We start from the raw sequence: 25,554 nt of genomic DNA, 5'->3' as shown, positions 1-25,554 counted from the left end.
GCTGCTTGCTTGCCTCGCCCTGGCCAATCCAAATCTCTGAATCTTTTCTGAATCAATTCAGAGGCTTTGGATTTGATTCAGACCTTTTAATGGGTCTCCTAATTTGATTCAGATTTGGAGATTTGGCCAGCGAATCAGGTTGAATCTCCTCCAAATCGAATCAGTAACCAAAGCCTCGCACAGCCCTAGGTTGCATCCATTTCACTTCCCATTCAGTTTGACAAAAAAGTCTGTTTACAAGCAGGGTTCATGTCAGCTCTGTAAGGCGTAGGTCTTTTGTCATTTCCAGGGTCTTGTGGAAGAGTCATCAGTGGTTAACTGTATCATAGGATACTGTTAGGTCAACAAACACAGCTCTGGTGATTTGGCCTCTTTCAAAACTGTCCTCAATATGTTGAGTTAGATTGAGCAGCAGGCTCACTGAATGAAAGTGCAGTTGTAGTTTGAATTACAGATTGATCATACCATTATAATCCTAGCTATATGTCTACTACAGTTGAATATGCAATAAAAAAGATCAAATCGTTTTTACTTGAAAATATTGTTTCATTTGTGGAATAAATGATTCAAACAATATTACCTGGCCCACTGCATACAGGACTTACATGCCCAAAAATGCTTCTATTTTTTAAGTGCATGATATTTCACTATATCTGAAGTAAATGGATTATAATGTTTTTGTTTAATAGGATGGGCTGACCCCTCTCCACTGTGGAGCAAGAAGTGGCCATGAACAGGTGGTCGAAATGCTGCTTGATCGTGGTGCCCCTATTCTTTCAAAGACCAAGGTAACTAGTACTCTTTAACTGTCTGCTAAATAATATTTGATCATTCTGTTTTCACAGTGCTGTATATTTTAGCTGGGTTAGGGGTTGGATACTAACTTCCTATCTTCATATTATCTACATAAACTAGCATAGGACTGTCCAACTCGTGGTCCAAGGGCCATATGTGGCCTCTGAGAGGGGAGCCTGTGACCCACAATGGTGCAACCTGCATAGCATGCACCCAGCCACTTAGAAATTGGACAGTCCTAAACTGGTGCATGGAAGATCCTTTGTTCAAAGAGCAGTGTTGAATGTTGTTGTTCATGGATGCTAAGCATGTGTTTTCATTTGTGAAGAGGATTATATGATGTTAGAGCACAGAAGTTAAATACTATTTCTAACCACTGGAATTTGGATGAATAGAAAATATTTGCTTGGAATGAAGGTATACGGATTACATTGAGGCTTTAACTTGTTACAGAAGTACCACAAGGCCACAGTAGAGTTAAATGATAAAAATAAAGTAATGTCTCTCTACAGAGGAGCTCCCATTTTCTCAACTGTTAGGCTGATTACTAAATGTTTCCATTTCTTATCCCTATACTTTGTTAAAATATGTGAAATTCATTGTTTTCCTTTCATGAGTCTCTTCATGGAAATTTCAAATCACAGTCATTAGGGTGGGCAGCCTACTTCAGGTACAAGGATTATCATTAAAATGCGCATTTGATGCTGTTCCCTACATAGTGTTATTTCAGATACCAGGGTTAGCTCTGATGTATGTATAGCAATTGAGTTTCTAATGACACCACCATACTATGTATGCCTCCTTCCGTTGAAGTTGATACATATGGGTGGGAACACTGCTATAAAAATTTTCATTGTACCAGTACAGGTTTTTGGAGCCCCTTTCTTCGCAATCCTTTCTCTTTTTGTGCCATGCAACAGCATTTTGCTAAAGTAGTTCTTGTTTCCACGTTATTTTGTTTCTTTTTTTTCTTTCCTGTCCTCTTATCATCTCCCGTCTTTCCTTTTATTCTCTCTCTCCCCGCTAGACCCCCTTCCTCCCACCCTCCCACTGGAATATTTAGCATGTAGTTTGGATATGGCATCATCTTTGGTCTGTCTCATGTCCCTGACATATCCTGTCATAGATAATGTGACTTGAGCAAATGAGAAGATCTTCCCTTCATCTGTATGCAGAATTGCCATTGACTCCCAAAGTCCTGAACTTGTAGCCCTGCACATGTGAGCTCCTCGTACTGTTGCTGATATGATGTGCAGCTGTTTGATCAGCGTGTGAATACACATAGCCTTCACAGAGATACCTGGGCCAGGTACAGATATTATACTTTTACCGGTATAAGTGATAGGAAACCAGTCTATACCCATAACAGAACAGAAGTTTGGCACACACAGACTGGTGTAAAATGGCAGAACCCAGTTAAAGGTTTTCCCTCCCACCACCAAAGGGCAAGTGTGTGTTCTGTTCTGTAACGATCTAAACTTCGCAGCTTACAGGAAACCACATAATGTAGATCAATTCCGCCTCAGGCTTTTTGAATGTCTGTACCCAAGCCTGGAGTACGTTTATGTGGAGGGAAGGCTATGCACCTTTCTCTATAGACTTACCTCCCTCAAACCAAATCATCTTCCCTGCCCAGATTTAATCTGTCCTCCCTTCCAATAGCTCTCCCCAGTCTTTGGTGGGCCTGTGATTAAATTCACATAAAGAACTTTAGCCCTGTTTTTTTGTTTCTGTTAAAAATAGCATGGTCACAGTTTTCAGGAACTGTATCCCTTGTTTTTAGCACGTGCAGCACTGATATTAATTACCTTGAAATTTAACCACCTATTTGAATACTAGTTTATCCTTTAAGAGTTTTTTAACCTTTTTTTTTCTTTCCAATGTGTCCCTTCAAAGACATAGTCATTTTAAAGAACGAGATCTGCAAAACTTCCCCAAATGTTGTGGCCTCACCTAAAAAAAATTTATCAGAAAAGTAAGAGTATGTGCTTCAGGATTTGAAACTGTAGAGCCACATGCTACAGAACTGGCTTAAAATGTGCTTATATGATTCTCCATGGCAATGTAATACCAAACACTAAAATCCTACACAAGCCTTTCTCCGGGGGAAAGGGAATCAATACTAGACATTAAATAATGAACATAAGAAAAGAGAAGTATTGCTTGTTCCATTCTCTCTCTCTGATATGTTAATTTAGACTGGATTTGTGAGGTAAACTGAGAGGCAGAATACCTTTGAATGATGTTAATGAATCTATTAATTTGGCACTGGATTGCAATATTGTCCTCTAGAAAAAACACTTGGCTCAGTTTATAGATTCATAGATGCTAGGGTTGGAAGGAACCTCAACGGATCATCGGGTCCAACCTCTGCTTAGGCAGGAAAAAGTGCTGGGGTCAGATGACCCCAGCCAGATGCCTATCCAGCCTTCTCTTAAAGATCCCCCAAGGTAGGAGAGAGCACCAACTCCCTTGGAAGCCCATTCCAAATTTTGGCCACCCTTACCTTGAAAATTTTTTTCCTGATATGTAGCCTAAATCTGCTCTCTGTCAGTTTGTGACCTTTGTTCCTTGTTACCCCAAGAGGCACCCTGGTGAACAGAGCATCTCCGATCCCTAATGAATTTGCAGGCAGCCACAAGATCATCTCCCAGCCTTTTCTTGTGGAAGCTGAGAAGGTCCAGGGCCCTCAGTCTCTCCTCGTAAGGCTTGTCCTATAAGCCCCTAACTGTACAAGTGGCCCTCCTCTGCACCCTCTCGAGTCTATCAACATCTTTCTTGAAGTACAGCGCCCAAACCTAGATGCAGTACTCCAACTGCAGTCTGACCAATGCCTCATAGAGGGGAAGTATCACCTCCTTGGTTCTTTTTGTCATGCATCTAGTGATGCATGAAAAAGTGCGGTTAGCTTTGCTGATGATTTTGTCACACTGACAACTCATGTTTATCTTGGAGTCCACTATGACTCCGAGATCCCTTTCTACTTCTGTGCTTCTGAGAGGGTCACTTCCCAGCCAGTAGGTGTGCTGGTTATTTCTGCACCCTAGGTGCAGCACTCTGTACTTGTCCTTGTTGTACTGCATCCTATTGTGTCCTGCCCACTTTTCTAACCTGTCCAGGTCTGCCTGCAATCATTCCCTGTCCTCCAGAGTGTACACTTCAACCCACAATTCAGTATCATCTGCAAACTTGGACAGAATACACTTCACACCCACATCCAAGTCACTGATGAAGATATTGAAGAGTACAGATCCAAGGACCAAACCCTGTGGGACCCCACTACCCACATCCTTCCAGGTCAATACCGACCCATCTACTACCACCCTCTGGGTGCGACCACTAAGCCAATTTGCCACCCACCGGACCATGTAAACATCTGTGTCACAATCTCTTAATTTATTTATGAGAATGGGATGTGATACTGTATCGAAGGCCTTGCTAAAATCCAAGAAAACATCATCCACCTCTACTCCTGCATCTAAGCATTTTGTGACCCTGTCATAAAACGAAACCAGATTGGTCAGGCATGATCTACCTGTTATGAAGCTATGCTGGTTTCCCTGCTGCATTATTTTTCCCTCTGGACTCCCACAAATATGATCCTTCATAATCTTTTCAAAGACCTTTCCAAGGACGGAGGTGACACTGACTAGTCTATAATTACTCAGATCCTCCTTCCTCCCCTTCTTGAGAATAGGGACCACACTGGCCCTTTTCCAGTCCTCCGCGACCTGACCCGAGTGCTACGAGTGTTCAAACAACCGTGCCAGTGGTTCTGCTATGACACCGGCCAATTCCTTCACTACTCTTGGATGCAGCTCATCCAGGCCTGCTGACTTGAACACATTCAGTCCATCCAAGTGACTCTGCACCAAGTCACCCTCAACAGTTGATGGTCTAGTGTCCCTCTGATGCCAGTCTAGCCCATTATGAGACTTATCTTGACCCCTGTTCAGGAACACAAAAGCAAACAACCCGTTGAATAGATCAGCCATGCCCCCCTCGCCCCCCCACCCTATCTGTCACTAATTGCTCCCCCTTTTCCCTCGTACTGAGATAGTCTCCCTTTGTGCCTGAAGGATCACAGCCTTTAGAAATGACCACCCTTCCTGGACTCCCATTTTGCCAATACTCTTATCCTGCAGTGCATCATTGACTAGACTCCTAAGCAAACTGAAGTTAGCCTTTCTAAAGTCAAGCACTTCCACCCTACTAGTTATCTTACCCACCCTACACTGTAGGATGAATAATTCTCTTTTAATCAAGTCATAACTTCCTGGAAATAGATAAGTCTTCAGAAAGCATGTTAACTTTTATACTTCTCAAGTGATAGAAAAAACTCTTTCACTGTAAGAGAAAAGCCTGAAGGCTGATCCATAAACAAGTTCTTAATAGCTCCTAGCAGAGTGCTTAGTGTGGTGTTTGCCATTTTCACATTGCCATATCCTTAGTTTTCTTCTTAGAGGAGGCAGAATGGCCTAATAGCCTGGGAACAAGGAATCTGCATTCTAGTCTTGAGTATTCTGTGTTGGTGCTCGCAAACTTAACAGTACTGGTACTGCATGACACCTGTGGCACCCTTAGAAGGACCTCCACTCTTATTGCAGTAGGGGCACAACCTTTTTTGGCAGGTGTGCTACAAATTAGCCCATATCCTTTCCAAGTGCCACTCTGATCCCCTTCCCTTGCCTGAGCTGCTGTTCTGCTTTCTGCTCCCTGTCCCTGCCCAGTCTGCCTCTGTGTTTTTTGCTTCCTATCTTGCATTCCTTGCTCTATATGCTGCTCTGCTTTCTGGTCCCTGTCATATCTGCCACAGTACTGTCTGTCCCCACTCCGCTCTGCTGCATGCCACACAGGGGCTGCCCTTGCCACAGGTAATTGGGCAAAGTTAATCATTTCTGTGTGCATCAGTGTCCACGTTTTTAGAAAAGGTGAAGTTAATTAAACTGAACCTCTCCCCAGCATGAAACATGTTAACAGCTACAGAGGAAGCCTAAAAATTGCTATGTAAGAGCTAAGTGTCATCTTTGTTACTGGTTTTCAATACCATGAGTCTTTGCCAGTCATCTCTTTGATGTGGAATTTGATCTGGTCATCTACTACTTTTCTTCTCAAGCATCATATAACTATCCATAGCTTGCTGTATTTCCATGGGTGTGAATAAAGTACATTTGGAGCCATTTAAAAAGAGGGGAGGGACTCTTCTCCAGGCCCTGCAGCAGCTGTTACATTCTAACAGTTAAGTCTGCAGGAGCTGGGAGCAATACAAATGCAGGGAGCAATACAAATGCAGCAAAACAGCTCCAACTTTAATACTGGTTCATCTAAGGTTCAAGTTGGAGCAGTTTTGCTACATTTATATCACTCCCAAGTTGTACATCTGTAATTCTTAGAACATAACATCTGTTGTCCACTCCTGATCAGCAGCTCCCTTTTAAAAATAAAAGTTCCATATGCACATTTGTCCATAGTTGGCCTGTGATCTTCCCTGATTTCTGCTCAGCTCCTTCACATTTTATGTTCCCAGTGGCAATCCAGTACTTTGGTAACTCTCATCTACAGTGGCATGGTGCCCTGCAGTGCTGTGAGATCCTTTTAAGAGTGGCCAAAAAGTCATACTACTATCACAGGAGTTCACATAGCTGCTCCATCTCGGGATCCCAAAGTACTGCTTACAGACATTAATGAATTATGTCTCACAACATGGATGTGGAAGGGGGAATAATGTTCTGCCCTGTACTTTTATTTTACAGGTGGGCAACACAGGCACAAAAATATTAAATGATTTGTCTAGAGTATCACATTTTATTGATAATATAGCAAAACCAAGAATAAACCCCATTTTGGGTCCTGTGCTTTAACCAAAACACCAGTCTTCCATCATCCTTTACTTGTCCATTGTGAAATTTCTTTTCAGTCTGGGTCTGTACCCTGGTCTTTTTGCTCCTAGTTATACTTTTCTGGTCCTCAAAAGATTTTCTCCAGTTTTCTGCTAACTTTCCCATATTAGTATGCTCCTTGATGACCTCTGCTCCCTTCCTACTTTCCCTTAGCCTCTACTCCTCACATTTGTCTGCTGGATGTTTTGATCTTTTCCTGACTCCTTCTCACACATTTCTACTTTATCTTTAATACATAGTTCCTTCCCTTATAGCTACCCTTGAGACTCTGAATACCTTCCATGCCTTCCAAGTTGTCCCACTCAATTATGGATTATACACGTGCGATGGATTCACTGTTATTGTTTACATTTCACTAAATATTTAACTGTGCACAATATTTAATGGTGCCTGCATCTTCTAGGTAATTCTCACTGTCATCAGAATCGCTTAGAGGAATTTGTCACATCAGCAGTTCTCAAGCTGTTGTCTGGAGAGCTTTGTTATGTAGTGCTAACTCTCCCCTTTGTTTTAAATTGCTAAATCACATTAAAAGACAACTAAAATGTATCAAATACTTTCCAAATATCAAGTAAATAACTGCAGTAGTTCCCACTGGAATGGAAAGGGAGCTGATCTGCATCATTGTGTACAGGAAGAACCATGATCATGAGTCCTATGCTAAGATGTGATCCAGCTGAGACTGCTTTAAAATTATGTAATTCAGATGCCATGCTTGTTTTCACCTTCTTTCGTTCTTCTTTGGTGCTTTTTAACATGTATTTCATCATGCATTTGCTCCTTTTTTGTAATTTTTGTCATTTCTCATATCATATGGCCTATTAGAAAAAAGAAGGCCTCGGTTTCAGAAAGTCTGAGGAATACAGCTACTGAGCATTTATATTGGTGTTTTGCTTATGTTATCCATGGTCACATGAGGGCACCACATCTGTGAGAAAGAGTTTAAATTTTTCTTGGCAGTGAGTCTGCGGTATTTTTAGATCTAAAAGCCATATTTCAGCCATCTGGATTACATTATCACCAAGATAATTCATTACTATGATAGTAAATGAAATGGAATCTGTTTTCATTAAGTATACATAATTGAATCATTGAATCTTTAAAATTTACAGAATGCTTTTGGCTTTAGAATGATAAAGCTAAATAACTGGCAGTTCAAAATGTAGATGGTAGTTTTTGGTACTGTATCTAGTTTAAGAAACCAATGTGCATTTCTTCAAACAACCTCCATTTGTACTTGTGTGTTTTTTCTATGAAACAGAATCAGTCACTGAGAATTCTGTCTGAGAGAATAATTCATTTCTGTCATTGGTGTGTGTGCATGTGTTTAATTTATTTTAATGTGACTAATGATTCAAAGATAAATTCATATTTGACAAATAGTTTCCTAAGTGTTGTATGCAGTGCAAAAAACAATTCTCAAATGCAGCTATTGTCTCCATAGAAATCATAGCTCTTTCCATGTGGCTACATCCAAAATTCCTTACACAGGTTTTACTTTGTCCATGTTTACTTTGTCCAAAGTTTTGTTGGTATAGTAAGGGTGATGTTAATATAGTTATATAATTGTAATGGTATTTATATATGGGTATAACCTCTAGTATAGATGATCTAGCATAAAAATGCTCCTGCTTGTTAGATTCATATGACTTAGGACACCCATATACTAGTAAAAGCTGATACAAGCTGAGGGGGAGGGGACTAGTATAGACCTGGCCATAGTTTTTGTTTTAAGCAGACTTCAGAATTTGGTCCAGTGCATTTATTTCCATTTGATGTAGTGTGGGATTTCACATAACAATAGAGCTTGTAAAGCTGTGCTTCAAAGAAAGTTTTCAGTCACAAATGTTTTCATATGTCTGTCTATTCAGTTAGTTTCTTTTTGTTTACAGAATGGTTTGTCTCCGTTGCATATGGCAACACAAGGAGATCATCTAAACTGTGTTCAGCTTCTGATTCAGCACAACGTGCCTGTTGATGATGTCACTAATGACTATCTGACTGCACTGCATGTTGCCGCCCACTGTGGCCACTACAAAGTTGCCAAGGTACTCTTGGACAAAACAGCTAATCCTAATGCCAAAGCACTGGTGAGTACACAAGGGCTTACTATTCACAGCTAAACATTATTTCAAAGTTGTAATGCCTAATATTTGCGTGTGTTTTTTCTGTTTCTTGAAAGTTGACAGGAACTGGCATTCAGTGAGGGTAATACACTGTATTTGCAGGGAGTCCACAAAAATAAAATGCCATTCTCATTTTTTGACATTCTTTGTGTTATCTACATAAAGCTTTATTTGTGTTCAGGGTGATGTATTGGGTTTCTGGTGTAAATAAGAGCCGTCCTTACCTTTTGATGGTTTGTTGGGATTTAGGATAGACTGGGGGACTGACATCTTAACTAATACAGCAGTTAGTTTGAAAGAGATTCTGATTTTCTAATATTTGGCAAGAGGAATTGAATCTGCAGCCTTTATGAAATAAGAAAAAGTAGCATAGCAAATATCCACAGCATTCTATGACTTACTGAGTGACATCTTTTTGATAACTTTTCTATATTTAAAAAAAACAGCCAGCCAACCCAACACTACAACTGTTATTACAAGGAAACTGCTCCCAAAATGCCTGTACTTTGTCCTGAAATATACTGATGGCTTACCATCTTAAAAAATCTGTCTTTATAAATGTATCTTTAATAGCCATCCCAAACATATTCAAATTCTTACATTAATTATATTTTGGTTTTATATTTATATGTTGTTATACCCATGTCAGTGCTATGCAAGTATTGATTTTCTAAGTACATCATGAGTATAGAACTCCAAACCTATGCAAAATCAGGGTGGGTTTGAGTTCTTTTTACACATAGTTCTGATTCAAAAGCTTCTTTTCTTTCAGCCGCTCAGTTCTATCTATTCCCTCATCTTACTTTTCTTGTTTTGCATTGTACTATATAGGTTCCTTTTCTCTCTCATTGGTAAGGGAGCTCCTAGGCCTATATTACTTAGTGTTGCCTTCAGAAATAACTGATGCCTCATTTCATGTTTCAGAACATTTGGAGCAAGCTTGAAAGAGAGTAGGGGTGTGTGAAATGGGCAGTATTCAATTTGGATTTGGATTCGGCCCAATTTGGGGGACAGTGATTCGATTCGCTGATTCGGATCACTGATCTGATTTGATTCAGCTGAATCTGAATTGAAAGATTTGATTCTGATTTGGCGAATCAGTGATTTGGCCATAGATGCAGCTTTATATGTTTTTTCTATGTACCTCAATGTACCAGGTGCAGCTCGTGAACACTGAGGTGGTGGGGCAGATGGAGTGTCTCACAGGAGCATGCGGTGCGCTCGGTGGTGGACCTGGAAGTGGAAGTGGATCCCCCCCACCACACCCCCTCGCTCAGCAATCAGCCACGAGGGGGACCCCAGGGAACCCCCAGACCTAAGAGGCACCAGTCACCGAGCCGGAGGGGGGGAGGTCCCCTGCATGCTCTGTCGGGGACCTGGAAGTGGACCAGAAGTTCTTCTGGTCCACTTCCGGGTCCACTGCCAAGTGTGAGGGACCCCACTAGTGCTCCCATGGGACACTCCACCCTCCCCACCATATCAGCATTCACAAGCTGTGCCTGGTACCTTGAGGTATGTAGAAAAAACATATAAAGCTGTGTCTATGGCTGAATCATTGAATCTCTCCAAATCAAAGCGGAGGCTTCCAATTTGATTCAGAGAGATTAATGGGTGTCCTGATTCGATTTGGATTCGAAAATTTGGCTGCTGAATCAGGCCAAATCTCCTCCAAATCAAATCAGCAACTGAAGCTTTGCACAGCCCTAAAAGAAAGTATTCAATCACTGCTCTGCTTAGAAAGCTTACATGTTATTATTCCTTAACTCATTTGCATAAAGTTGAGTTCTTAGCATAAAGAATGAGATGGGACTAAAGAAGCCTTTAATAGCACCTCCTGTGTAAGCCCCTAGTATAATTTGAGCAATCACTACATTCTAATAATTTCCTAAAGACACAACCTGACTAAAAGTAGGTAGAATACAGTGTACTCTGTCCAAGCCTTTCCCTGCTTAGATATTCCTAACATGCCCAATATCCTAGAAAACAAGGGAAAACGTTAAAGTTACTTGAGTAATTCACTAGCTAAGGAGCCTCCTTCCATTAAGATATTCTTCAACAGGCAATTCTGTCCCACATGTTGTGACTGTCTTCATTTCTGCCCATTTTTCAGTAATTTAGTCTAGTCTTAGCCTAGTTGTTATGCTGTGCTGGAGGGATGAATTACAATGTTTACCCTAAACTGGAGCAGACAGTCACACTGACCTCATGCTATGAAGTATCTAGTGTTCTTTATTAGTCAGTAATGTAGCTAATTTTGATCTGATATGAGGTTCAGTTCTGTCAGCTGTTTTTAAAACTGTTCTGTGATATGTATTCAGAATGGCATCAGTGTTCAAGAGAATGTTGTAAACAATGGTGCATCATTCTTGGATGGTCTGGACATCTTGCTTTCTTGCTTCAGTTGAGTTCTTATTTTTTCACCACAGACAAGGTGCTAGCTTTAAATCTGCACAATGCTACATGTGCAACTATTTTTCCTTAAAAGTATATTTGCATATTATTATCACATGACAAACAAATCTTATTGAAATTAAGTGGCACAAAATTCATGAGGGGCAAACATTTCAATAAATAACCCTAAAAGAAATAGATCTGTGCAACTATCTAAGTTTCTGGTTCACTGATGGTTATGAAAATTAAAAACAAAACAAAACACAACGAATATTTTGGGTTAGCCCAAAATGACTTTTTAAAAAAGTGTAGGAAAATGAGAAGTGAAAAGAAAATGGGTAGAATGAGCTTTTTAAAACATTTGATGAAAAGAAAGAAAGTTTCAAAACAAAAAAAATGCTCTTAATGGAAAAAATAAAATGTTTAATTTTGAAAATGTCAAAATGAAACATTGCAAATTTTCTAGGTATTTCTGCCTTTGTTTTTTTGTTTTACATGAGCAATTCAGCCAAACTGAAACAAGTTTTTGTATGTTCTGGTATTGCTGAAAAATGTTTCAGCTTCAGAAAAACCCATGTACCATACTTTAGCAATGGCAAAGTTGGTGCCTGAAAGTACATCTTTTCTCATTAACAGAATGGCTTCACACCTCTTCACATTGCCTGCAAGAAGAACAGAATTAAAGTTATGGAGCTTCTCCTGAAACATGGTGCATCTATCCAAGCTGTAACTGAGGTAAGGCATTGTTTGCACATGCTGCTTTGTTCCTAGCCCAAATACACCATCCAACTATATTATGCATGGACATTGGTTGAGGAACATACATTATTACTGTTTAAAATGATTTTTAACAAAATGCAAGTGATTTAACAAATACTGAAATTAGAAAGTAACTTACTGATGCATATCAGAACACTTGCAAAAATAATGGATTTCAGCTCCCAGGAATTATATTTAATCAAACATATGGGGCAAATAAAAAAAAATAAGATCTCCGCATTTGTATCTGCAGTTTTAAACATATGAGATGAAACTGGCAAATATGCAGCAGGCCAGCACAAGGTGCGTGTTTCACTAAAGTCCGGTTTTGAAAGGTTATTTAATGTATTAATTTATTGTAATCGAGTCACAGTAATTTGTCACGACAAATCAGATGGAGAGCCTATTATTGTGCTGTTACTTGGTCCTGTATATGATTGTGCACATAAAATTATGGGCACAAATTTGGAAGCTGACTGAGACCAGCTGAAAATTTGTTTCTTACATATTTACAAAAGCCCCACCAATTAGCAATAAAGGTCACTTGTACAAAGGTCAAGTCAAGTTAGAAAAGGATTAGCTGTTCCATTGGTTAAATTAAACAAGATATCATTGGCAACAGTTTACCTCCCAAAGCTTTGAAGTGTGGATTTATTTATTTCAGGTTTTCAGATAATTCAGTGGCAAATTACAGTGCCTTACCTAACTGACAAGGTGATAATTGGAGAGCTTTTTCTACATAAGGACATGGTGGTTTGAATGAGGGTCTAACTAATGCTTCTGCAAAGGAACAGACATCTGATCCCATTAAAGGAATCTATTCTAGTTATGACCTCCACACCATGGGAGTTATGATCCAGTCTTCAGGTTCTAGCTTTAAGCTCTTTAAGCATGTAAGTGAGAGACACACAGTGAAAATTATGTATTGAGATGCTGTGTTTGTGCTCCCTATTTATGGTTTCATCACTATGGAAATAGGTAGTTCATCCAGCTCTTTTCCACATAGTGCAAAGGAGTAAAAATAATTTAAAAGAATGAGCAAGAATTGCTCAACAAAGTTGGCAGCACCAGTGTTTTGCCTTCCACTTGTGTGATGGGTCACCAGTGTATTGCAATGAGCTGCCAAGATGAAGTTAGAAATAGCACATTTAAGAGTCTCTACATCTGTAGTCAAAATAAAGGTGACAGTCTCTCACCTGGCTGCTAGTAAATTATCCAGACACTCACACTGTTCTTCCCCAAAGAAATCTGAAGAGAACCAGGCTACACTGTTTTAGGGTTCTCAGGGGTAGGATAATTGAAAAAGTTAGTCCCAATTGTGGTGTGGTATTGTCATCCTTTCTGTACAGCTAACTATCTATTTATTGTAATTTTTTTTATATAGATCCTATATCTTTCACAGTAGGTTTCATAATTCCAACTCACTGTTCTGGTGGAATGGCATCATAGAGACCATTCCCTAAATCAAGAGATCTCTACCTCTCATTAACTGATCTCCTCTGTCCCTTGCAGCAACACCCCCTCAAGACATATTGGGCCTCTGGCTGACTTCCACTTCAGCTGTGTAGCCACAGCTGTGAAGGGGACTTGGAGGGTGCTAATGCTACTTGGAGAAATATTAGCTATTAATTGGATTTCTGATGCAAATTCCCTAGGGTCAGTGCAGGGTGAGCACCCTGGTAAATTGCTGCTCCCCTTTCTATAACTATATATCCTGTGGACAGTCAAAACTATGGAGTTCCAGTGATAGAGCACCATCCTAGGAAAGGAGGGACTACTCTGCACATGTAATACTCTTCACCCTCCACTCAGCTAAGATGCAGTGATTTGAACTCCCCTCCTGTCATAGAGGCAATGGGATGAAGTTGATCTACATGATAAATAAGCATTATCCTTAATCCAGGAAATTAATGGCAACATTTAGGAAGAAAGGCTCCACTCACCTTTTAGATGCCTTTTTAGCAAAAATTGTATGTTCGTATCAGAAATTATTCTATTAATTTTTATTTTCTGGTCCAAAATTGGTCTGTGATTATTTTTTTTTTACCTTCTTTAAAGATGAGACCATTTATCATAGCAGCAGATGTTTAAGTGGAAGAAACATTTTGGCTTTCTAAGTAATCTTTATATTTGAAATATTGCTGACATTCAAAATGTTTGTTATTAATACCCATCAAGCATAACTACATATAAGTTTCCAGTTCTGCATGTGCTTACTTTTAAGTATGCAAATGTTTTCACTTAAAGCTCAGAATCTGTGTAAGTCATGGCTGTCCAACTGGTGGTCCATGGGCCACATACAGCCCACTAGGAGTTAACTTTTGACCCTCACCTGGGCACCACTTCTCACATTGCTGCTGCTACCACTGCTACCAGGGTCTCTGAGTTTTCTTTCCTCCTCCATCTTCCACTTCCTGCCCCTGTCCCTGGGGGCAGGATGGCGGGGCCCACAGCCTGTGGACAATCAGAAGTTGGACAGCCCTGGTGTAAGCCTTTAAAAGATGAGGCGAGGAGATTGAGGCATATTTATTTTAAACAAGTCAGTTTTTCCTCTAAGATAGCAGTATTAAAAAAAGATCATGTAAAATTAGATGGTTAATTTTGTCCTTCTGTTTTTAGTCGGGCCTAACTCCAATCCACGTTGCTGCCTTCATGGGACATGTAAATATTGTATCACAATTAATGCATCATGGTGCATCACCCAACACCACCAATGTGGTAAGCAACAGTTTTATTTTCAGTAACATGTAAGTGAGTGAGAATATCTGGTAATGACATTTATTAAGGGACCCGATACTGGAATGTGTCAACCACCTCTATAAAGCTCCTATTAAAAACAGTGGAAATTTCTGTGCACCACTTGAGATAAAAAAATTCTGCTGTAGTTCTATTGTAAAATGTTTCTATTTATTTTCCTGTATGCCAAGATACAGAGTTAGTACTCGCTCAGAGCTTTTTGCTTATCATTGGAGATGTGCCCATCTCTGAGTGTCTCATCCATAGTACACTGAGGTCTTGCCATTTCAGGCCAGTTCTGTTGTTGCCAACAGATTGCAGCAGATTGTCAGGACATATTGCATGTGTCCATGCTGCCATAAAAGTGCACTCCTACTGGATGTGCCCTGCATGCTCCGAGGCTCACAGTGAGTTTGTGAGAATAAAGCTGCTGTTAGATGCATCTTTAATAAACTGAAATTGAAGGCAAAGAGCAAAAAGTATAAAGATGTCAAAGCTTTTTAACAATTTTGCATTAAAGGCTCCCTTTAACATTCTGATATAGACACAGTTAAAAGAAAGTATTGTATTAAAGGTTTGTTGTATACATCTTGTTAAATTATATGCGCAGGCAAGGCCATTTAGAGAGTTTGGAGAGAAAGGTTTTAAAAGGCCCTATGAAGTACAAAAATCTAAAAAGCAATTTCCCTCTTGAAATTGTTCTTGTTTATTTGGAGATATATCTTTTGTTAAACCAATGAAGAACTGGATTTATATACCTCATGGGATGGGGGTAGGGGGAGAGTTCCTCTTTACTCATCCAAATGACATTAGGGGCATAGAGCATAACAGCAGGGAAGCCAAGAAAAGTCTGACATCTGATTGTAAAAAACTTGAAATGGTTTTAAATGTTCAGCCAACTGACTGGATATTTAATTTGACATCATTTTAATGCTACCCTATAAGTGAGCAAGATTTTTTTCTCTTCTCAACAAAATGAAATAGCACAAATGTACCATTATATTGGGAAAATGTTGCTGGAATTAATCACTGTACAAGACAGATCTATAGGTCAAATATTGATTTGCTTCCACATTCTGTTCACAAACAGATCCTAAAATATTCCTCGGTGTGATGGTTTTAAACTGGGTCACAATTTCTTTTGTAGTCATAAAACATCCTTTTTTGTTTGTTTGTTTGAATCTTTGACAATATTTTGGTTTCACTTATTAGAGAGGAGAAACAGCACTACATATGGCTGCCAGAGCTGGCCAAACAGAAGTTGTTCGATACCTAATACAAAATGGAGCTCAGGTAGAAGCTAAAGCTAAGGTAAGATGTGCACACATAGCACAGCCAGGGAGTGAAACGATCTCCCACCTACCCAAGGGGAGGGAATGAGGAAATGAAACCAGGTATCTTTATACTGGGGTAATGGCAATTTTTTTGTACTCTGCATATTACCAATAAATACATTAAAACATACTTTCAAAGAATATTTCACAAAAAACTCCTCACAGCGCTGGCATCTCAAGGATACCTTGAAATTAGATACAGCAGTCTTGTGGAGAGGATAGAAATAGGAGCTGGAGTGTCACTGTTCCAACACATAAAAATGTCATTGGTCCCATCAGAGGAATAGCAGTTTACCTGTAGGGATTTTTCAGAATTCAGGAGAGCTAGTGTAGAGGTGGGTAGATGAATGTGGATGTCCCAACTGGAGTAAGATAGCTATCACAAAGGAAGGGAGAATTAAGATGCCTTCACAGAATTGAACACTCCAGAGATCTGTACTGGTGCAGGCTGTGATACAGCCCATCAGCAGCCTTGATAAAACTACCATAAATTAAAGTACCCCTATATCTGCTCCAATTTATCTCTCTAACTGTGTTAGTTCCTGTGTCCCCTCAGTCATTCTTGAATGTTGAGATGTTGTTGATGCATCCTTAGTACAGCCAGTGACAGCCACCAAAGTAGGACAAGCCCAGGCAATGTAAAGATATATGATGCAAGATTTTAGTAAAAAAAACCCCTGGGAAATGCAAGAATCCAGAATAACAATATATAATAGCACTGTATTTAAGAGTATAAGATAGGGGTGGCTGATAAAACTGAACCCTTGTAAAAGAGAGAGGGAGACAAAGGGACTTAAATAGATTTTTATGGGATGATAGTGAAGGCACAGCTACATTTAGTCTCACTGATACTGGCCTTGCTGCCAGAATGCTTTGAATAAAGTTTGTGTAACTTGAATGTTTAAAACAAATATCAATACAGAATTTACAGAAACCAATACAGAAAAAAGGGAGAAAATAGCTATGAGGCTCTTGGCATGAGGTTAAAAATTTCCTAAATATTTTCTTCTCTGAAAACAAACTTTAAGACTCTTAACACAGCAGCCTCCTAGAACTTTATCCAGTGGGATTTCTGTGCTGAATGAGCCATTACAATCTTAATAAAAATGTGGATTTCCAGGTCTCATAACTCTATTGTGAGAGCCCTTAAAAATGTTATAGATATAAAACTTCTTTCCAGTTTCTGGGAAATATTCAAAGCATTGCTTATTGCTAAATAAACATAAAATGGTAATTTAATGCACAAGACTAGGAAATCAAACATCAAGGGTGCTTGCTTCAGTCCAACTCCTGTTGGTATGATTAGGGATTGTGGGGGCCATAGACCATATTAAGATCTTAGGGCCAGGTGAAAAATGCACTGTAGGTTTGATGAGACCCTTAATGCAATATGTGCTGCACTGCACCATGCCAACATATCCAAAGAGATGTGGACCTTATTCTTTTTGATCACACTCCAGATTTGAAACAGTATATGCAGCATCAGACCTTTGGGAACTCCATGCTTTAATCCAGGGTGCCCAACTCAACTGGCTGACATGAGGCTGGGTTATGGGCCAGATCTGGAGTGCAGAGCTATGTAGCAGGTCTGGAATTAACAGAGGTGTTCTTTGCTGTGGTTCTTGGAGCTGTGGCAGCTGCTGTTCCTCTCATCTGATTTCTGTTCCCTTAGGCTGGATGACACAGCTCTGGGAGCCACAGCAATTAATGCTGCCACTGTTCACCATGTTGCCGAATTTCCTGATCCAGGGGGAGCCCCTTTAGGCTGGATGATAGAGCCCCATGGGCCAGGTCCAGACTGTGGATCTTGGTCACCACTTCTTTAGTCATGTGACAAATTAAAAATTAGTATGGAGTATTTTATAATTTCAGCCTTGGTAGAATTCATGTTGCTTTACAATTACAATAATAGGACCTCAGCAGATATTTTCCCTCAAAATCTGAACCTTATTTTTCTTATTAAGACTGTCTTCTTCATATTTAGGATGACCAAACACCACTGCACATTTCTGCCAGACTGGGAAAAGCTGATATAGTGCAGCAATTATTACAACAAGGAGCATCTCCAAATGCAACTACAACTTCTGGTTATACTCCCCTCCATTTGTCTGCTCGAGAAGGGCATGAAGATGTAGCCTTAGTTCTTTTGGATCATGGTGCATCTTTAGCTATAATTACCAAGGTAAGGGAGAGATGTTAAGCCATGTTAGTCTGAAGTCTTTTAGCTGGTAATGAAGTTGATTGTTGCCTACATACCTCTCTGAACCAGTTAGTCTCTAATGTGCCACCCTTCCCTACCTTCTGGCAAGGTACAGGAGTTGTGGAAATGAAATCTGAAATGCTTACAAAGTATTCCAGATAGATTAAATAATCCGGGGGTCATGCATGCTTCTAAAAAAGTAGGAATTAACTACAGTCTGCTACCTAGGTGGATATATAGCTTCATGTTTTCACTTCTGAGCTGGATTTGTAATATGGTCTACTGATAAAAACTTATTGATTGTTTAGTATTGCGAGCAGTTGCGTCACATGACTTGACATAATGTAATGGCTATGGAAGCTGGTCACCATGTGCTTGTGCAAAGATTCAAAGAGATGCATATTAACTTCTGAAGAGCTGCATCTGGCTCTGGAGCCTCAGGTTGGCCACCTCTGGTCTAAACTGCTCCTTGCAAAGAACCTCCAAGCCCATGCCAGCTGGAATTAGGGGCTACCTGCCTCTGTTGTAGTTCACAAATAGAGAAGGAAAGAAAACAAGAGATACCGTCATAAGCAAATATCCTGGTTTTCTCTGATTAAAAATCACAAATTCTCTGATTAAAAATTGTAAATTCTTTGATTAAAAACCCAAAATCAATTATTAAAATTAAAGGCTCCCCACAGCCCTCCCCCAACCCAGTATTGCTGGTGCCCCTCAATCCCTCCCACAGCCTGCTCAGCCCTCATAATGCCCCTTACTCCCCACAATAGCCCCCCAGTCCCACATACACAGGCACAGACATGCAGGCACAGACATGCAGACACAGATGCATGCACAGTCATTGACATCCATCCCAGCAGGTAAGTGTGTGTGGGGGGAAAGGGCAGGGCAGGGCGGGGGAAAGGGAAGGTGCTGGGGGGGGCAGATCAAGAAGTGGGGGGACAGTGTGCCTCTGTGCTTGATTCCAGGAGCAAGCGCAGGGGATGAGGGCAGGGGTGCCCCTCTGAGGGCTGTACACACGCCAGGGGGGCTTGCACACAATCGTTACCACCTCTGCCACAGTGCCCCATGCTGCCTTCCTGCAGCCGGCTGCACAGCTTTGCGGGCAAGTGGTGCAGGGCACAACAGTGGCAGTGAGGTGGTGGCTGCCATGTGCAGGCCACACACATACCACCTGGCTGGCTGACTGGGGAGATGGAGGGAGAGAGGGGGCGGCTGCATGCAGCAACTGCCACTGCACAGCCACTTGTGTCCCATGGCTGGCCACAAGGCTCCACAGTGGTGTGGAGTGGTGGCTGGGGTAGCTGCATGCTGGCTGGGGAGCAGGGAGAGGCTCACATGTGGTTGCTGGCACTGCTGCTGCTTGCCTGTGGACCTGTGCTTGCGCGGAGGTGGCTATCATATGAAAGCCCCCTGTCCACAGGCACAGCTGTGAAGACAAGTGGCAGTGGTGGTGTGAGGTGGTGGCAGCTGCCATATGCGAAATCCCCCCACCCCCACTGGCTGGCATGCAGTCACCATCACCACCATCCTGCGCCGCTGTTGCCACTTGTCTAGGGAGCCATGCCTGCAGATGTGGGGCTTGCAAGCAGCGGCAGCAGCCACCACCACACTGCCGCTGCCTCCCCATGGCCGGCTGCATTGGTGTGAGGGCACAGCTCCACAGGCAAGCAGCAGCAGTGGTGGCCACTGCGTGCGAGCCCCCCACCGGCCAGCACGCAGCCACCACAGCCACCTCCCCTTGCCACTGCAGAGCCGTGGCCTCAGAGCTGTGTGGCTGGTTGCGGGGTAGCAGCGGCGGTGGCGGCTGTTGCATGTGAGCCACCCCTCCCCCCACACTGGACATTCGGCCAAGTGGCACATGTGCAGCTCGCATGCAGTGGCCACTGCCACTGCTGCGCCGTGCACCGCGTGCCTGGAAAACCATGTGGCTGGCCATGGCAAGACAGCATGGTGTGCTGTGATGGCGGCCACCGTGTGCGAACCCGCCCGACCAGCCAGCACATGTATGACCCGCAGAGGGGCACCCCTGTTCTCACCCCCGCCCTGCTTCTGGGAGCAGGCTGAGGTTGGAGGCAGGGAGGTGCTGTGGTGTGCTGCCTGGGGCCGGTAGTGCACCCCGACTTCCTCAGCTCCCAGCCATCTTCTTCCCCAGCCCTGCCCCACGACCCCCAAGCCCCACTTACCTCCAGGCTCCAGGGGTGAAGAGCAAGTCTGAGACTGAGCCTGAGCCCAGCTTTGGCTGACTCAGAGCCTCAGACCTGGCCCTTCCCCCTCTCCCTCCCCCTCCTGGCAGGACTGGGGGTTTCCCACCCTTTCTGCAATTAGCTCTTGCAGGCTGGAACTGTGCCAGCCTGCAAGAGCTCTTTGCAAAAGCGGAGAATTCGTGGATTTCTTAATTTCTAGGTTTGGAAGGGACCTGAACAGATCATCAAGTCCAACCCCCTGCCCTGGGCAGGAACAAGTGCTGAGATCATAATACTCCAGCCAGATATCTGTCCAACTTCCTCTTGAAGACCCCCAAGGTAGGGGAGAGCACCACCTCACTTGGAAGCCCATTCCAGAGCCTGGAAGCCCTAACCATTAAGTAATGCCTCCTGATATCAAGCCTGAACCTACTCTCAATCAATTCGTGGCCATTATTCCTTCTTATCCCAGGTGGTGCCTAGGGGAACAGAGTCTCACCTATTTTCCGCTGGTCCCCCCTGGTGAGTTTATTTCTCTGCTAAAAGGGGAAATCCACGTTTTCTCCGATTAAAAACAGGGAATCCGTGTTTTTCTCCATTTTTCCATGGGAAACAGAAAACCTGGATCCCTGGTCATAAGCTAGAGCCCCTTGTGTGACTGAAACTTTCAGATGTCCTGGGAAAGAAATGTTCATCACCTCAGTGTAAATAATTTTTTCTTACAGAAAGGATTTACTCCTCTTCATGTGGCTTCAAAATATGGCAAAATTGAAGTAGCCAACCTTCTGCTTCAGAAGAACGCATCTCCGGATGCTGCTGGAAAGGTAGGATAGACAAAACCAGTGCCTACTGGCATAGTAAATGTCCACTTACACATGATACAAAACTGTCTGTCACACAAGCACCTGCTAATATTTTCAACCATAGTTTTGGATTTGGCTTGATAGTGTCATCAATCCCATGGCAAAGGATTTTGTCATCATTAAGGGCAAAATTTCACTTCCTTTTTGAGACCACACAGGGAAATAAGTTATAAAAAACCAAACCCTGAATCCTAGCTCAGACCACTCACATTCCTTTCAGAGCACAATGAACATAAAGTACCAGGACTCTTCCCTCCTCTCCCACCTTCCATCACCATCACCCCTCTCCTTCTCAGCTCCTGGTCTGGTGGGCAGAGAAAGAAAGGAGCCAAGGCTTCACAGGCCAACAGAACTTAATCTAGCCCAAAAAGGAAGTGGAAGTGGATGAGTAGTGGATTACTTATGCCATACAGTAAAAGAGGAGTAGTACAAGAGATTTACAGTTTCCTATGTGGCTTGCCCTTGGACAGTGCAAATATGTAGATTTTCTTCTGCTTACTCCAGACAAAGTTACAATCTTATCCTCAATAAGTGCGTGAGGTGGGTGTTCATAGATAAGTTTTCATTAGTTCTGTTGCTTGTTGTTTCAGAAGTTAATGGAGAATTTGAATATATGAATGGATAGTATCACTATGTTCTCAACTTATCTACTTTAACCTGACTTTCCATGCTCTTGAATTTCACTGGAGCTTGTTTATAACAAGGCTTGTTTGTTCTGTGTGTGTTTTAGAGTGGTTTAACTCCACTGCATGTAGCTGCACACTATGATAATCAGAAAGTGGCACTTCTGCTTTTGGACCAGGGAGCTTCACCTCATGCTTCTGCAAAGGTACAAGTACTGATCAATACAAGGGAACAGCAGGCTTGCTTTTTATATATATGTTCCTTATACCTCTGCTCTTTCTACCCTTTATTCAGTGTATCTTTCAGTTACAATGTACCCTAGCAATCCCATTTATTTGTCTGGCATAAGGGTCTGTAAGCTGGCAGAATGACTCAGTAGGGCAGAAAAGAACTTAATTGATCTTTTCCGCAAAGAGACAGGATTCATAACAAAAAAGTAAAATGAGTCAGCATAGTCTAGAAAAACTCATGGGCTTGGGTTTCAATCCATGAAATATGGGGTCCTGCTTTTCTTATACTTTTTTTTATTTCTTCCTTTTAACATCTATGCCAAGGAGAAACAGAAGGGAACCTCTTGATCAGCAGAGACCAAGGATTGCACTTTGTCAGTTTGCTTTTAAGAAAAACGTTAGAGTGTGATCTGTCAGGGTAACTTCCATAGTTGTTAAAATTCTTCATAAGTACTTCCGTAGAACTGGATTATTGAGAAATAGAAAAAAATAGCCATAGTCCTGAATGGACTGCAATCTACTGGAGATGCATAATGTAAGAATCCAGGTAAGAAAAGACATAGAGATTAACATGGGAATGAATTAACCTTAAAATAATGACTGATGAATACAAAACTTAAGGAGGAAGACCTGTGAGACGTTCCAAAGCCCTAAATCCTTGTGAGTCTCCTGTGGCATCATGTGGCTTCAGTGACACTAGGATAATGCAGTGTTCTTCATTTGACATTAATTACCAATGTAGCAGTGTCAATAAATAAAATAGGGGTGAAGCAGACTCATGTTTTATGTAACAGATACAGTATAAATACCTCATCCCAAATGTTATGGGTACAGTCCTAAACATTCTTCTAAAGAGCAAACATTGAAAATATAGCTCAAGAGTTTATGGAAAAGGTGGGTTATACACAGACAAAAACCCCTCTCTTTATTATCTTCCTTTACAACATGAACAAATGTAGACATGATGAAAAAATCTTGCTTCATGGCTAAAGAGGAGGCATCTCTCAGAGCAGGGACGGGCAAAGTCTGACCCATTGGCCAGATCTGGCTAGCAGTGAATGCCATTTCCCAGTAGCCCCTGCCTGCATGGCTGAGGTTGGTTTCCATGGTGACCCCAGCAGCAGCCATGCTGTGATAGCATGGGGTTGAGGTGTCCATGGAGACCGGCCCCAGCAGCGCTGCAGGCAGCGATGATGCCAGCCTCTTCCTGGTGGAGTGGTAAATGGGGAGCTGTGCTGCAGTGGGAGTGGGACAGATTCAGCTGCCTGTGCAGGGCAGGCAGCGCTGCTGAGAGGGGTGCTTATGGAGAATGTTGGGGTGGTTATAGCCCCCCACAAGCCCTCTGCCCCCCCCTGTGCTGCCCCTGCTGGCAGGGCATGTGGCAGGGTGCAAAGCTGCTCCAGAGCCTGGCTGGGATTTTGCAGTGGTGACTGTATGGACCAGAACTGGGACAGAGCTGCATTCTGCAGCCTGCATGCCCCAAGCAAGGGCATGCAGGCTAGTGATCATGCCTCCACTCACGCAGTCACTTCTGCAAGATCCCAGCCAGGCTCCAAAACAGCTGTGCACCCTGCTACGTGCCCTGCCAGTGCTCCTGGAGCCAGTCTCCATAGAAACCCTGGCCTTGTGCTATCATAGTATAGCCACACAGGCAGGGGCTGCTGGGAAATGGTGTCTCGCTGCCAGCCAGAACTGCTATTTTGCCCCACCCCCACCCCCCACCCCATCTCAGAGGGAAATGTAGTCCATTATAAATCATAGGCCACATCCTATGTATTGCAATGCAGAAATGAAATTACACAGAAAGCCAGAAGCAATAGCAAAGCCTAAAATCAATAATGTCTTTCGTAATATTCCGACATCGTGCCCCAGGAAATGAACTTGGGTGATCTCTTTTACTCTTCTCTTTTCACCTAGGATGTACTGAAAGAAATGATCGTCAAGGAAGTGTGGCCCTCCCGCAGGGGAAAGGACTGTGACTGCACCCAAAGCTAAAGGCTTTTTAAGCCTAAACCAAAATGATAAAATTACAGCTTAAAATAAGCAGAATCATGTATTAGGTCACCATATCCACCCATCTGTAACCAAACAGATTAGCAGCTGCCACTTTGGGGTTTTGGTGCCAGCTGTGATCCTTCTTAAAACAAAACATTTGTTAGTATTTTACAGCAAGCGAGCCACAGCAATGCACTGAGTTGCACAACAATACTCAATGCAATTAGTAATAGCAAGTCTACTGCTTTAGGCACCATTCTGTGCAGTCAACTGATAGATGATGTGATCATGGCTGATGAATTTCCACCCTTTTGTACATAAATGTGTAATGTTATTGATGATATATATATATATCATCAATAACACTGCAGTCAACTTTTCCAACAGTTGTCTTATTCCCGCTACAACTGATTTTTTAATTGGCCTGTCACACTGGTGTTGCAGTGTTTCCATAAAAAACATGATCAAAAAAAGAATATGGGAGATGTTCAGTAGTACTCCCAGACCCCTAATATATATAAAAATGGGGATAGACAGTTATGGCTGATGTTTCTGTACCTGACTGTACTAATTATTCTTTGTACAAAGTTTTTTTGGGTAGTAGATCATTTTAGTTGATCACCCATTTTACAGTGCCTCTATTTCTCTTCAGCAGTTTACAATTGTTCTCGTTTTTCTTCCATCCGTAAACTCATCCCTTTTTTACCTTTTCCCTGAGAAGCAGAATAACAACACACTTTTTCTCCAAACATTTTCCTTAAATCTATTCGCTGTGGTCCTTATGATAAGGATTGACATGCAGATTGAGAATAAACTCATCTTCAATTTTTCAGTACCCTCTCTGCTTTCTTTTGGCAATCTAGAACTTCCTGCATCACTGGGTAACACCCATCTATTTTGCTGAAAAATATCTGAAAACACATTGGCATTTTGTAAAATATAAAAAATCCCAGTTTCACAACCTTTACCTTTAAATGTAAAGACTCAGTTGTTTATGCTGTTACTAGACACATGCATACAATTTTCCAGTTGTTCAGTTTTAATGCTTAAAATTTGACTTGTATGAAAATGTACTATCTTTTCAAAATGCAAATAGAATTGCTAGTTTCTGTGCTTCTTCTTCCTCACCCCCCCCCACCCCGCTTTATATTTTGTGCCAGATGATTCAGGGATTCATTGCAGATGATTAGGCATATATATGCACTTTTGAGCATATTCTCAACTATGCTCAGGAAGTTCAGTTTTATATTATAGTGCACTTCTATCAGAAGGACTGCAATCTGCACCAATTAATTATTCTGCTCTCCAGGCACAAAGATAGTCAATTCATTCCTTTAGTGCTAACTGATACTAAAGTACTGAGGTCAGGGCAAGATTTTTTTTTAAATGTACAGTAATTTTTTACTGCAGGGTTT

At 41.8% G+C, this 25,554-nt stretch overlaps 1 protein-coding gene across 28 annotated transcripts in view; it reads left to right on the top strand.

Moving 5' to 3' along the window:
• ANK3 (ankyrin 3) overlaps window positions 1-25,554 on the top strand; it is a 595,175-nt gene that overhangs the window by 405,571 nt on the left and 164,050 nt on the right. For 24 of the 28 annotated variants that reach the window (XM_025202616.1, XM_025202619.1, XM_025202618.1 and 21 more), the window contains 8 exons: window positions 690-788; window positions 8,588-8,785; window positions 11,849-11,947; window positions 14,591-14,689; window positions 15,920-16,018; window positions 18,026-18,223; window positions 21,153-21,251; window positions 22,021-22,119. In XM_025202616.1, coding sequence (XP_025058401.1) covers window positions 690-788; window positions 8,588-8,785; window positions 11,849-11,947; window positions 14,591-14,689; window positions 15,920-16,018; window positions 18,026-18,223; window positions 21,153-21,251; window positions 22,021-22,119 — 990 coding nt within the window. The remainder of the gene's footprint in view (window positions 1-689; window positions 789-8,587; window positions 8,786-11,848; window positions 11,948-14,590; window positions 14,690-15,919; window positions 16,019-18,025; window positions 18,224-21,152; window positions 21,252-22,020; window positions 22,120-25,554) is intronic. The other 4 variants (XM_025202621.1, XM_025202614.1, XM_025202620.1 and 1 more) reach the window with 1 other exon arrangement.

Source organism: Alligator sinensis, unplaced genomic scaffold (assembly GCF_000455745.1).
Source record: "Alligator sinensis unplaced genomic scaffold, ASM45574v1 scaffold674_1, whole genome shotgun sequence".
Lineage (NCBI taxonomy): Eukaryota > Metazoa > Chordata > Crocodylia > Alligatoridae > Alligator > Alligator sinensis.
This window is presented reverse-complemented; position numbering and strand designations above follow the sequence as displayed.